At 42.1% G+C, this 14,823-nt stretch overlaps 1 protein-coding gene across 1 annotated transcript in view; it reads right to left on the bottom strand.

Moving 5' to 3' along the window:
* The window catches only part of SCIN (scinderin), a 110,778-nt gene that overhangs the window by 90,216 nt on the left and 5,739 nt on the right, over nucleotides 1-14,823 (bottom strand). The window contains exons 2-3 of the mRNA XM_073582125.1: nucleotides 13,425-13,579; nucleotides 8,950-9,111 (exon numbers count right to left, since the gene is read on the bottom strand). Coding sequence (XP_073438226.1) covers nucleotides 8,950-9,111; nucleotides 13,425-13,579 — 317 coding nt within the window. The remainder of the gene's footprint in view (nucleotides 1-8,949; nucleotides 9,112-13,424; nucleotides 13,580-14,823) is intronic.

Raw genomic sequence — 14,823 nt, 5'->3', positions numbered from 1 at the left:
GAATTAAGAGAGACAGATGGCATGCAGGGAATATTAATAAGATTAGAGGGGTTTCTGAGTGTAGCAGTTGGAGGGTTTGACTTTCTATAACATGGGGGACCAGGGTTGGGAGCAATGTCTCCTGCGACTAGGAGAAGGAGGATAGAAAGAGTGAGCAGATGGTTAAGTGATTTGTGAGAGCGTCTCTGGTGTTGAATGGTGGGACTGACTGCATCTGTGCAATTTAACAATGTGAAAAGAGCGTGAGTGCTATACATAGGAGAGGAAAGGAGCGAGGGGCCGATATGGATGGAGTGTAGAGAGTTAATGCCAGGGCGGTGGATGTGTGTGAATGCAGCGGACAGGATATAAATTACACAAATGCATATGGTATATATTTGTTGTATGCCAAATGTACAGGGAGTAGATGTATATAAATGTCTTACCTGTCTCCTGCCCTGTCTAACTGCCATGTTATAACTGTCAGTACTTTGAAACATGTACTTCGATTATATGTGCATAAATGCCCCTTGCATAAATGCTCCCCCAAGCTATGTCTGAATATATAGGAGCCTAAGGCTTAGATTTTGTTTCCTTTTTTTGTGCTCTCTCTCTTCTCGTTAATCAATCAAACTAAATTGAGACAGCAGGACCCAATAAAATGTTGTGGTCAGATAAACAGATGTCCAGCACTACATGGATCATAAAGCACAAAAGTTTCTTGACCTCACAACATAAGGGGACAAGCAGAGTAAGTTGAAATAACTATATACCAGATATAAGCTGGTATATAGTTATAAGCTACAATATTAAAAATTGATATCTCCATTCGATGACCCCATCTTTTTGCAATACTTTGCTTTCGCGCTGTCTGTAGACAATACTTACCTAATATCCAGCACTCAAATGTCAGTTCTGCCCTAATGTTTATCCAAGCCGATCTAATTGGCACACTGAACAGAGTCTTTTTGTGTTTGATTGCGTAGACAGAAAAAAAAAAACAAATACTGTCTCATAATATGAGAAAAAGTGGTATAAATCTGCTACAAGGTTTACAAAATAGATCCTGGTAAATGGGCGTAATTATATTTTATGTATTTTCTGTTAACGCAGGGGTAAAAATATAATTATTTGTAAGGAGAAATAATGAATATGTGCTGCCATATATTAGCTCAACTGCTCCCATATATGCCATAGACTTTAATAGAGAGTAGACTATATGCTTGACTTGCTCTCTCCTCCTTTCCTACCTTCCTCAGCCGCCATCAATCATTTTTCTGAACATGTGTGGGGTCAATTGTGTGATTCAGTTCTTTCTTTTGTTCCAGTCGAACAACTATCAGACTGGGAAAGCTCAATGGACAATAATTGGCGCTGGGGACAACTCAATTCCTCCCATTCTTATGTCTCCGCTCACTACGCTCACTACACTCTCCCTTTGAAATCAATGGATTTTGTATCTTTTTTAATCTCAGTACATATCACTAATTATCATCAACAGAATAACCTCACAGATATATATTGTCTGAGATATAGCTAAGCCAAATAAATTGAAATGTTATTGAATTATGTCGTTTTATATCACATCCTGAGCTGCAGTCACCATCCTGCTGTCTCCTGTTATCACTACTTGTTCAGTGTTTGCAAAAAACTGAAATGGGGAAAAACAAACTGTCCAAGAAACTCTACAGTGTGGGACGTCAAAAGCTGTGGACATAAAAAATATATATTATTCCTTATTTTAGTGGTTAACTTCAGTTACTAAGCTTCATTTCTTCATTCATATTTAGACCACTGATATGAGGGTCAAAGTTTCAGATAATTTTTTTCCTGTGAAATTGTCTCTCCCAGTAATATAGGCTGGATGTGATGTCTGTATACTTCCCCACGGTAATATTGGCTGGATGTAAGGCCTTTGTGCATCACCGACTGGTAACATAGGATGGAAATGAGATTTGTGTCTCTCCTAGTAAAATAGAATTGGTGCGATGTCTATGCAACCTCAACCTCAATTAATACAGGCTGGATGTGATGTCTGAGTGTCCTCAAGCAATATAGGCTACATGTGAGGTCTGTCTCTCCCAGTAATATAGACTATTTGTGATTTCTGTGTGTCTCTTCCAGTAATATAGGCTGGATGTAAGGTCTGGGCACTGTCCAATAATATAGGCTGGATGTGAGCTCTGTGTGTGCCTCTCCCAGTAATATAGGCTGGATGTGAGCTCTGTGTGTGTCTCCCAGTAATATAGGCTAGATGTGAGGTCTGTGCGTCTGTCCCAGTAATATAGGCTGGATGTGAGCTCTGTGTGTGCCTCTCCCAGTAATATAGGCTGGATGTGAGCTCTGTGTGTGTCTCCCAGTAATATAGGCTAGATGTGAGGTCTGTGTGTCTGTCCCAGTAATATGGGCTGTATGTGATTTCTGTATGTCCTCCACTAATATAGGCTGTATGTGAGGTCTGTGTGTCCTACAGAAATATAAGCTGGATGTGAGGTCTGGATGTCCCTCCCATAATATAGGCTGGATGTGAGGTCTGAATGTTTCCCCTGACCCATAATATAGGCTCGATGTGAGGACTGGATGTCCCCGCCATAATATCGGCTGGATGTGAGGTCTGGAAATCCTCCAGTAATAAAGGCTGAATGTGAGGTCTGCGTGTCCTCCAGTAATATAGGCTGGATGTGAGGTCTGTGTATCCCTCCCAGTAATATAATAATCTTTATTTTTATATAGCGCTAACATATTCCGCAGCGCTTTACAGTTTGCACACATTATAATAGCTGTCCCCGATAGGGCTCACAATCTAAATTCCCTATAAGTATGTCTTTGGAACGTGGGAGCAGTGTGACTCTCCCAGTAATATAGGCTGGATGTGATGTCTGCGTGTCTCTCCCAGTAATATAGGCTGGATGTGAGGTCTGTGTCACTCCCAGTAATAATATAGGCTGGATGTGAGGTCCGTGTCACTCCCAGTAATAATATAGGCTGAATATGAGGTCTGTGTGTCTCTCCTAGTAATATGGGCTGGATGTGAGCTCTGTGTCACTCCCAGTAATATAGGCTGGATATGAGATCTGTGTGACTCTCCCAGTAATATAGGCTGGATGTGAGGTCTGTGTCACTCCCAGTAATAATATAGGCTGGATGTGAGGTCCGTGTCTCTCCCAGTAATAATATAGGCTGAATATGAGATCTGTGTGTCTCTCCTAGTAATATGGGCTGGATGTGAGCTCTGTGTCACTCCCAGTAATATAGGCTGGATGTGAGATCTGTGTGACTCTCCCAGTAATATAGACTGGATGTGATGTCTGCGTGTCTCTTCCTGTAATATAGGCTGGATGTGAGATCTGTATGGCTCTCCCAGTAATATAGGCTGGATGTGATGTCTGCGTGTCTCTTCCAGTAATATAGGCTGGATGTAACGTCTGGGTGTGAGGTCTGGGTGCTGCTGTCTTGCTTCATGCATCTCTAGATAATATCCTTCCTTTTCACACTGTTGACATCTGTGTGCAACACCCTCACCTGCTGCTATCTCTAAAAATGAGAGAAGGGAGGAGGAGTGTAGAGAGAGCCATCAGAACCATCAGAACCGAGCACGAATTTGTAACAATTTTGTGGACAACTCAGCTAGATAAAAAAACAGGCATTCTGCAGCAGTAATATGTACAGTTTTACTGAATATTATTTTGTAAGTTGCTAAACTTTGCATTAAGGAAGGAACTGAGCAATGAAAAAAATCTATATGAAGGTGTACACTGTCTTTCAGGAAATGCTGACAGGTACAGGGTGTCATTCCTACAGCAGAATCTAAGGTTAGTGAATGTAATAGAACCAGTCCAATAACAAACAGCAGAATTGTGAGTGCAGCTCTTGAGGATGATACATACTAATACAGTAAAATATATTTGACTTGCAGCTAAGTCTCCTTCAAATAAGTATAGCGCCACTGTTTCTGGGAGCAAGAAGACATTCAGTAGTACTTAGGGCAGAGCGTTCACGTGAGGCCTGTATATGCACAACTCCATCACTCCACATCAATCCATGCCGAGTAGGAGCAGTAATCCTGCCGCTGGGGGATGACTCATGGAAAAAACGTTTAGGCTGTGTGCACACGCTGCGGATTATGTGCGGATTCATCCGCGCGGATTTTGTAAAATCCGCAGGTGAAACCGCAGGTCAAAAGACCTGCGGTTTTACCTGCGGATTGCTCTGCGGTTTTGCCCTGCGGTTTTTCATCTCCTCAATGGAGGAGATGGCAAACCGCAGGAGAATCCGCAGAAAGAATTGACATGTCAATTCTTTCTGCGGATTGAAAACCGCAGATAATCCGCGCGGAAAATTCCGCACCGTCTGCACTGCGGTTTTTGATTCCCATAGGGAATCATGGTACTGTACACCGCAGCAAAAACTGCTGCGGGTCCGCAGCGGCCAAAACCGCTGCGGAACCGCAGCAAAATCCGCAGCGTGTGCACACAGCCTTACAGTGCCATTCAAAATTATTCATACTACATGAACTGTTCCTCATTTTTTCACGTTACACCGACAAACTTAAATGTATTTTTTTAGGATCTCATGTGATAAACGAGCACAAGGTAACGAGTATTTATAAAGTGTAAGGCTATGTTCACACGTCGTGTTTTTTTCGCGTTGGTTTTCGATTTTGCCGCGAAAAATAAGCATCCCATTCATTCCTATGGGATTCCGCAATGCTGTGCTAATGCTGCGCTTTTTTCCGTGGCGGAATCGCTTTGCGGTAAAAAACGCAGCATGCTCATTAATTTAGCGGAATTGCGGCGATCCCGCACCCATAGGAATGCATTGTGCCGCTTATTTTCCGCTGTGGCTGTGCACACCTTGCGAAAAGTAAGCAGAACATTTGCGGATGGTACCCACGGTCCGGAGGAGCAGAGATTGTCCTCCGGGCTTTGGGTACCATATCCCTGCAAAAAATAGAATTAAAATAAAAAATATTGTTATTCTCACCTTCCGCGTCCCACGCAGCCCTCCCGCCTCTCTCCACGCTCCCGGTCCCAGTAAGCCTTTGCAAGAATGACCGCGATGACGTCGAGATCTCGCGGGAAAACGACGTCTCGCGGTCATTCGCGATGACGTTGCGGGAGCGCGAAGTCTCGCGGTCATTCGCGCAAAGGATTACTGGGACCGGGAGCGTGGAGAGAGGCGGGAGGGCTGCGTGGGACGCGGAAGGTGAGAATAACAAATTTTTTTTTTTAATTATTTTTTACATCCTATCTTTTACTACTGATGCCGCATAGGCGGCCTCAATAGTAAAACGTTAGTCACACTCGTCAAACACTATGTTTGACGAGTGTGACCAACCTGTCAATCAGTTCTCCAAGCGATGCTACAGATCGCTTGGAAAAAGCTAGCAATTCTGCAAGCTAATTACGCTTGTAAAACGCTAGTTTTTCTGCAGGAAAAATCGCAGGAATTTAAATGCGATTTTCCCGCGGAATGGAATCCGTAATTCTCGCGGTAATTTCCGCGAGAGTTCCGCTACGTGTGCACTTAGCCTAAAGGAAATGATACAAAGAAGAAGGGACAAAAACGTCACCTCTAGATGTGGAAAACTTTCAGAGACATATCACAAAAGACCTGCAGCGAAAGGTGGTCCTACAAAGTATTGACTAAGGCTGGTTTCGCATTAGCGCTTTTTTGCGCAGCGCATCGTGCGCATGCGTACCTATGTTTAACAAGGTGGGCGCATGGTCTTGCATCAGCACGCGTTCGTCTGCGTTTTCGTGCGCATGCGTTTTTTTCATCGTGTGCGCCTAGGTGCACAAGACGCGACCTGTTGCATTTTTGGGTCCGTTGAAAGGCGTTAAAAAAACGCTTGCGCATGGAATGCGTCAAAATAACGCATTACAGTCTATGGGAACGCAGGCGTGCGCAAGGACATGCGTTCGTCTGCGTTTTCGTGCGCATGCGTTTTTGGCGTAAATATGTGTAGACACTGGTTTTAACCCCTAGAGAACGAATGCGCATAAAAAACACAAACGCATGCAAAAACGCATGATGTGTCTTTTGCATGCGTTTGTATTGCGCACGAAGCGCTGCGCAAAAAAACGCTAATGTGAAATTAGCCGTAGGGGGGCTGAATACAAATACACATCACAATGTTCAAATTTTTTAAATATTTAGAAAACTTTGGATCATTTCCTTTACTATTCACAAATACTTGCTACATTGTGTTGGTATCATATAAAATAAATCCCCCCGATATACATCTAAATTTGTGGGTGTAATGTGAAAGTTCACAGGGTATGAATACATTTTCACTGCACTGTACATCCATAAGTATTAACTGCAATTGTAAAGCGCCATAGAATAAATGGTGCTATAATAATTAATAATACTAATAATAATACTATGGACTTTATAGATGAGACCCTGAAGACCCTGCGTAAGAGCAGCTCTCATTATGGTGAACACAACTTCATGCATCACACACGGCTATCCATTCACATGAAGAAATACAAGTATCACGTACATGCCATGCAATGTTCCCCTTATACAGCTGGATGCAGCTCTGGGGGGAGTTAATTAAAGCTCAATTTCACCTTTAATAAGCATGGAGGCTGCTATGCGGTTATGTGGTTAGGCGATCAGCTCACTAAAAAGTGAATAGGGATTGTGTAACACTTCAGTTCTCCTGCGGGGGCGCTGTAGGGAAATTGAGTACTTTTTGCAAGGTTTCTCCGTAGTATAGAGCTGGTGGTCTCAGCAGGCGGACACTTTGTGACTAGTTTATTTTCCAAGAGACCCTTCTGACAAGTAAAGAGGAGAATTCCTAGACGCATAGAAGGGCGGATGAGCTTGGTTACTTCACTTTTTGCCCCATAATATGGGCTCATAGTTATAAATCCAGAATTTTTTTTTTTTTAGTTTATATCGACGATCACATGCGGACGTCATATCAGCACGTAAGTCCATAGTTTAAAGAGGTCACCAAATTTAAAGCAAGTGAACCCTATATACAGTACAGATTCTACTGACTCATGGGACGAAAGAAAGAAGACTTTCGGCAAATACCGGACTCACCTAAGCACACAAATGGCGTATATAACATCTGCTGCAGCCCCGTAAACAAACACATCACAACCGGCTGATCCTGGGTCAACAGGAGGACAGTTTATCTAAGGAAATACACCCCAATCTCTGTGTTCTTATGTCTCTATTACTGCCGGGTATTGTGTTCTTCACCTTTCATGTATTGTTCTCTTACCATCCAATTCATATATTATATTTCAATAATAAGTTACATAGGAATGAAAGGTCGGTCAGGGCCAAGTACGTGTAACCTGAAATTATATAGGAGTTAAAGAGGACCTGTCACGTCCCATAAAAATAACAATTTTCCCCCTAGAATAAGTGCCGCCGTTCTCCTGAATCCGGTGATGTTTTTCTTTTGTTCCTGCTCCTCTCCATTCCTGAGATATGGACATTTTTTTATCCTATGGAAAAATCTAGCCATTTTAGCCAAGTGGGTGTGGCCATTAACTCTCTTTTAACCATAGTTGTTTTGAGGACCACACCCACTTGCCTAAAAATACTAGATTTTTATATACAGGAAAAAAATGACCATATATCAGAAACGGAGAGGAGCAGGAACAAAAAAAAAAACAAAACATCTCCGGATTCAGGAGAACGGCGGCGTTTACACCGGGCACAAAAATAACACATTTATGAGAAGTGACAGGTCCTGTTTAAAAGACAGTCTAAGCAATGTTTTCACTTTTTCATCATCTTGTTCCAAAAGCTGTAACATTTTTATTTATTGGTCAACGTGGTCACACAAGAGTTTTTGTTTTTTGATTTTTTTCAATGGTGGAATTTTGAGATACATACTGGTATAGAATTATTATAAATTTATAGACATTTTTTTTCTTACTTCTGCGACAATGAAAAATGTTTTAAAATAATAATTTTGTGAAAAAAAAAAAGATGTTTCAATAAAAATACCTTGAAAATAAAATGCTTCCACTTACACAATGAAAACACAGAAGGATGATGATGTTCACAATAACTTATAAGAAAATAAAGATCCGCCTTCATTTAAAAATAATAATAATACCAGAATTTGTGATTATTTTTCGATATTCTGAGAGCCATGACGTTTTAATCCTTATCTGGGAGGATCTGTGTCAGGACTTGATTTTTGCAGGACGAGTTGACGTTTGTACGGTATCGTTTTGGAATACATTTGACCTCTTGATCGCCTTTTATTCCATTGTTTGTAAAATGGGATGAGCGAACATCAGCAAATAAGTCATTGATTTTCATTCCGTTCTTTACAGAGTTCAATGTTTAAGTATTAGCATATGGCTGAGATCCTTAGAGACATGGTGATACCAGTTTGTATAAGTTATTATTACATTTTTAGTTTTTAATTTTATAAAACAACTTAGATATAGAAAAATGTGTTATTGTTCCTTTTTTTTTGGGAGGGGGATGATTTTATATTTTAATTATTTTTTTTATTTGTTAGCATTATTTTAACCTATTTTTTTTTTTTATTAAATCACACTTCAGGACTTAAACTTGTATGAGCCTGATCTCTCATATTGTACACTGCAGAATTCTATGCCTGTCAGTGTACATGATAATAGGTAAACTATCAGCAGCTATGGGGGGGCATCGCTGGGCCCCTGGTTGCCATCTTAATCCATTCGTACCCTGTGATCACAACACAGTAGGACTAAGGGGTTGGACAGAGGAAGCCTTCTCCCTCTGTCGAGCTAAATAAATGTTGGTGTAGCCATTAATAAGGGATTAACCTACCTACATGTAAGGGGTTACCCTACCTGGATTGAAGCTGGATTCAGTCCCGACATTATCAGCCAGGACAGAACTATGTACTACAATCCCATAACTGCAATTGATACATAAAACTACAACACTTAATGTTTCCATAACAAATACGTTCTACAAATCCTTCCTACCGGTACTTACAGATCCTAGATCTACAATGAAGCAGTCTCCGCTGTTGAAGCTGGACCAGTTCAGGGGAACCTCCGTCGCTCGCACCACTCTCCTTCCTTTGATGTGAAACAGACGTTGTGCGGTGAGGTCATTAGTGACCACGTGCGTGAAACCAGAGGCCACTCCGCCAGCCTGAAAAATGATATAACGCAAAACGTTACGATAGGAATGTTAAGTGTTATCTCCGAAATCGACAGATTTTTGGAAATAGGCAAACACTCATGGTGAATGTTGGTGGACTTGTGTGGATGAATGTCCTCTCAAGTGTGCCATCAAGTGATCAAAGAAATGGGAATTTTGGATTTCAACATGTCTATCCTTTTACATACAGGGAGATTAAAGCTGGTCTTTATTATTACAGGTCCCTTTCTAACCTATTTGACAGGTCCCTTTCTATCCTTTTTGACAGGTCCCCTTCTAACCTTTCGACAGGTCCCTTTCTAACCTATTCGACAGGTCCCTTTCTAACCTTTCGACAGGTCCCTTTCTAACCTTTTCGACAGGTCCCTTTCTAACCTATTCGACAGGTCCCTTTCTAACCTATTCGACAGGTCCCTTTCTAACCTATTCGACAGGTCCCTTTCTAACCTATTCGACAGGTCCCTTTCTAACCTATTCGACAAGTCCCTTTCTAACCTTTCGACAGGTCCCTTTCTAACCTATTCGACAGGTCCCTTTCTAACCTTTCGACAGGTCCCTTTCTAACCTTTTGACATGTCCCTTTCTAACCTTTCGACAGGTCCCTTTCTAACCTTTTCGACAGGTCCCTTTCTAACCTTTCGACAGGTCCCTTTCTAACCTTTCGACACGTCCCTTTCTAACCTTTCGACAGGTCCCTTTCTAACCTTTTCGACAGGTCCCTTTCTAACCTTTCGACAGGTCCCTTTCTAACCTTTTGACACGTCCCTTTCTAACCTTTCGACAGGTCCCTTTCTAACCTTTTCGACAGGTCCCTTTCTAACCTTTCGACAGGTCCCTTTCTAACCTATTCGACAGGTCCCTTTCTAACCTTTTCGACAGGTCCCTTTCTAACCTTTTCGACAGGTCCCTTTCTAACCTTTCGACAGGTCCCTTTCTAACCTATTCGACAGGTCCCTTTCTAACCTATGAAGACTGATAGTCCCGCAGTGAATCACTGTGTAAATGTATCAGTGGGGAAAAACACATTGACCAATTTTCAGTCTTCAGCCCGCCAATATCGGTTTGGTCAACAGCAGTCTAATGTGTATTGAGGGCCACAGACAGATGACCGTTGAACAGACTAAGGATCCGGCATGTCCAATTTTGGACTACCATTCGTTTTCTTAACTATGACATAAGCAGCCATCAGACAAGTCTTGTAATGGCTTTCTCAAAGAGCGAGCGTTCCCGCGTATGGGAGAGTCAGGCGAGATGGCTGCTGGGTGAACGATCAGCTGCACTGTTGGTCAACCAACAGCTATCTACAAGATATGACGGGGAGAGGGGATAAAAGAGGTTTTTCACGTTGTACAATTCCATGACAATTAATAAACTGCAAAGGCTGTCCTTTTTGGGACCCCTCAACAATCATCTGCAATCTGTTGGTAAGATTGGCAGGAGGCGTCCACTCACCCAAATGCATCGTTGTTTAGGAAAAGAACCTCCTTGCAACCAGTCTGGCTGAGAAGTAAGGATGCATGAAAATGGGTAGGATGCATTATTTTACGAGTTAAGGAGGACATGGCCAACAGCTGAAGCTACTCTTTTCTTCTACACAAAGGATAGTAGGTGGTAGTGGAGAACATCATCATCAAACCTTCCTTTCTCCAATATGGTGGTGTAATCCCAATCTTTTTCCCCCAACATCTGTTGGGGAAGAGTCCTCTTTGATTTGATGCTCATCCTGTCAAAATCAGCTGTTTCAAGTGACATCAGTCTATATTGGGGTTTTACTATACCCTCAATGGACAAGCTGATCCAGAAAATGCCCTCCCCATATACAAAGTGTGATTATTCCCCTGGAGACCTCAGTTTGACCAACGTCATCATCGTTCTAGGGGATCTAAAAGTAGCAGTCTCACCCGCTGCCAAATAAAAGACCAGTATTATAAAGGGCGCATGGTAATATAGGGACATTTTACAGATTGAAGTCATATCTAGAAAAAAAAAGTTTCCCTTTGCTTTGAATCATCCGATGAGGTTGTTGGAACATCAAAGCTTTGAGCAGTTGTTGGGCAGATGATCAATGGAGATGTAACAGATGTAATACATGGGACTGAATGTCTACGAGGGGCAGATGCCAGGCAGGCGCCGTATACTCCGAGGACAGTCATGTGGACCGTATACAGAGACTTTACATCTCGGCATCAGAACCTGACGATGTGCGATCAGTCTTCTGTCATCACAGTTTACTACTTGACAGTTAACTGTCACTTTGCTGATTTACCAACATCCTGCTCTTCCGCTGCAACAATGAACTCTTTCAACCCGGTCGTCTAGATTTTTGATGTGTTACTGCTGTGTGCTAGACATTGTATCCCCGCTGAGCATCGCTTTTGACACTAGTAACTCATTGTACAAAATAACTATGTAATGGTTTAGGTAGTGATAACCTTGGGCAGCTCAGTGGTTGGCACTGTATGGTGGCTCAGTGGTTAGCACTGTATGGTGGCTCAGTGGCTAGCACTGTACTGTGGCTCAGTGGTTAGCACTGTACTGTGGCTCAGTGGTTGGCACTGTACTGTGGCTCAGTGGTTGGCACTGTACTGTGGCTCAGTGGTTGGCACTGTACTGTGGCTCAGTGGTTGGCACTGTACAGTGGCTCAGTGGTTGGCACTGTACTGTGGCTCAGTGGTTGGCACTGTACTGTGGCTCAGTGGTTGGCACTGTACGGTGACTCAGTGGTTAGCACTGTACTGTGGCTCAGTGGTTAGCACTGTACTGTGGCTCAGTGGTTAGCACTATACTGTGGCTCAGTGGTTAGCACTATATGGTAGCTCACTGGGTAGCACTGCATGGTGGCTCAGTGGTTAGCACTGTTTCTTCACAGTACAGGAGTCCTGGGTTCAAATCCAACCAAGGACATGAATTGAAATGCAAATGAGGCTGAAGAGCTATGGTCGATCTGAAGCCTCTGTCACCCCAGCTCTATTCCCTGCCCAGTGCTGCCTCCTGGTTGACTGACCTCTGTACTGTGTGACTTCAGGCAAGCAAGAGGAGGAGCTTAAAAGTCATATGCAAATCAGATTGGAAGTGCCCAGGGGGTGTGTCAATGCATTTAAACTACTTCTTCCATGTGCACCGTCCAGTCTGGGCACACCTTGTTGTCGCGGTAGGATGGCTTTTATGATTTTTGGATGAAAATAGTGATAATTAAGTCCCCTGTTTTATTTACATGAATTATTACTCTTCACTTATTTACTTACTACAGGGTATTTGCTAATTTTGTTTTTCTAGGGTTTTGTCTGTGAAATGGCCACAGTGTGAACATGCTCCTACATATTGTACATATACCAACTTATTCTCCGGCTCATTTCTTTGCTTTTGTTGTAGTGTATGGCTGTGTAGAGCATTGTCCTCTAATAAAAATGATACCTTTTTTGTAGTGATTAGATGTGCTAGTCAAGAAAAATCCAGTGTAGAATTCATATGCAAGTCAGGCCGGAGAGCATGCCAATGCATTTGATCACCTTCTTCCAAGTGCATAGACACGCCCCCTGTGCACTTCCAACTTGATTGGCACATGGCTTCTATGCCTGATTTCTCCAAATTGGCGCATCGGATCTCCCCAAAGAAGGTATCATTTTTATTAGAAAACAGGTATCTACACAGCCATACCGCTACTAACACGTAAAAAACGACTGACAAATTCTCTGTAACAAGTAAGAAACTCTTGATGTTGATCTTTTTTCAAAACCAAGTAATAATATATTCACTATAAGCCTCCTTTTTGGGAATGTCATATTTATTATGGACCAGAGAGATAGTTTGATATAAAGGGTGGGGGGATGGTAATGGGGGAAATAACAACCTCTGAACTTGAGACCAATCCAGTAACAGAAAAACACAGTCCCCAGTTTGACGTGATAGTTCCAAGATTATGGGGATATCAAAAAAAGGGGTGGTAAATAGTGAACATACGCGGTTTTGGGACTGGAGCAGGACATAAACTTTCCTATTTTACTAACAATCATCTGTTTGGATACATGATCCATATGGTTCAAGAGTTTCCTGAAGTTTGGGGGCAACTGGAGTTTTGGGGTGGGGGCTTCATGTAAAGGCTGCTATTGTTTGCCCTAACCAATCACATCCACGGCTCCCTGTGAATATTCTAATAAAAAAAGATTTAGAATAGAGCAGATTGGATTCTGGCCAAGTCCCGTGTTCCCTGATGCTTCTGATGTGACCACTGCTGCCTGCATCGAGTTAATAAGAACTCTAACTTTAGGAGACCACCGTAGCAAAATGTATTGAATTCATCGTACCTTATACTTAATCCCTCCTTTAAAATATCCAACGAACACTCCGGATTCATATCCTTGCATTTCTCTGTACTGAATGGGTTTTCCTCCAAGGTAGTCATCCAGTTGCACGGTGAAAATGGCGGCTGATGTGCTTTCATCTTGGGAGCATTCGTTCCCTAAAGAGGAAAAAGTTGGAATATTCTTATAAACATGAAAACCCCTCCTGATGCATCACTTGTCGCCTAACTAGTATACCCTCATACAGTAGCCGCATAGACCTATGCGGAGCCTTCATCATACAACTCGCGAACCATATAACGTCATCCAGTAACCAAATAGCAGCGTTACACAGTGAATAAATGACAGCTCCACACAATGCTCAAATAGGGGCATTGACTACTAAATAGTGGCACCATACAGCGCTCAAGTAATATACCCGCATGTAAAAAACGAATAGAAAACCTATACAGTGCCTAAGAACACCCAGTGCCAATGTAATGTGTCATCATACTGTAACTGAAGTAGAAGAGACTAAATAACAGCATCACATAGTGCCTAAATATTATCCTCTCATATGGTAACCATATTACAGAGGTATTCTGTGCCTGAATAATACAGTCACAACATGCCCATACTGTATATATTCATATAGGAACCATATGAAAGCTTTTCAGTGCCTAAGTAAATTAATGGCAATAAAACATACCTCCATACAGTAACTAAAACAATATCGTCACATAGTGTGAAAATTCTGTTATATACCCTTATACAATGATATAACAGTATAATAAATAATAGCGTCACGGAGCCCGAATATGTTAATAAAGTAATAAAAATAACAGAGCTATGCAGCGCCAAAATAGTAGCATCATACAGTGCCCAATACTGTGAGCTATAAAGTGGCATCACATATAGGAGTATAGGCCACACGATCGCGCTTTATTCATATCCACTCAACCCAATGAATTGAGACTCGAGCTCCGATTGTGTCATCCGGCGTCATATCATCTCGCCAAACAGTGCACTCATCAACTAACGTAGTAAACTCACTGCCGCTGACTGATAACAATGTATCACCGTGTTTATTCCGGTTCATTCTAGTGACTGGGATTGTTGCACGCTGTTATCGATACTTCCACACACGTTTTGCACAACACGAACGAATAAAGAGAAAGGGACTCATCCTCACTCTCTCACCGCTACCTGACTTCTAAGAGTTAATTTCTTGCATGACTGTGCATCGCTTGGGTTTCCAACTCCTTAATCCATCATCTAATCAGATAAATCAGAATGATAGAGTATTTACAACCCGGGACCAGGTCTTATTGCGCACTCTATGGTGGCAGTATATGTTGGGCACTATATGGCAGGACAATTGCTTTGATTCCTCTTGAAATGTTTCATAGATTGTAGCTAAAGA

Source organism: Dendrobates tinctorius, unplaced genomic scaffold (genome assembly GCF_039654945.1).
Source record: "Dendrobates tinctorius isolate UK_male_01 unplaced genomic scaffold, ASM3965494v1 ptg000070l, whole genome shotgun sequence".
Lineage (NCBI taxonomy): Eukaryota > Metazoa > Chordata > Amphibia > Anura > Dendrobatidae > Dendrobates > Dendrobates tinctorius.
The sequence above is the reverse complement of the archived record's forward strand: the minus strand, read 5'-3'. Positions and strand labels throughout refer to the sequence as shown.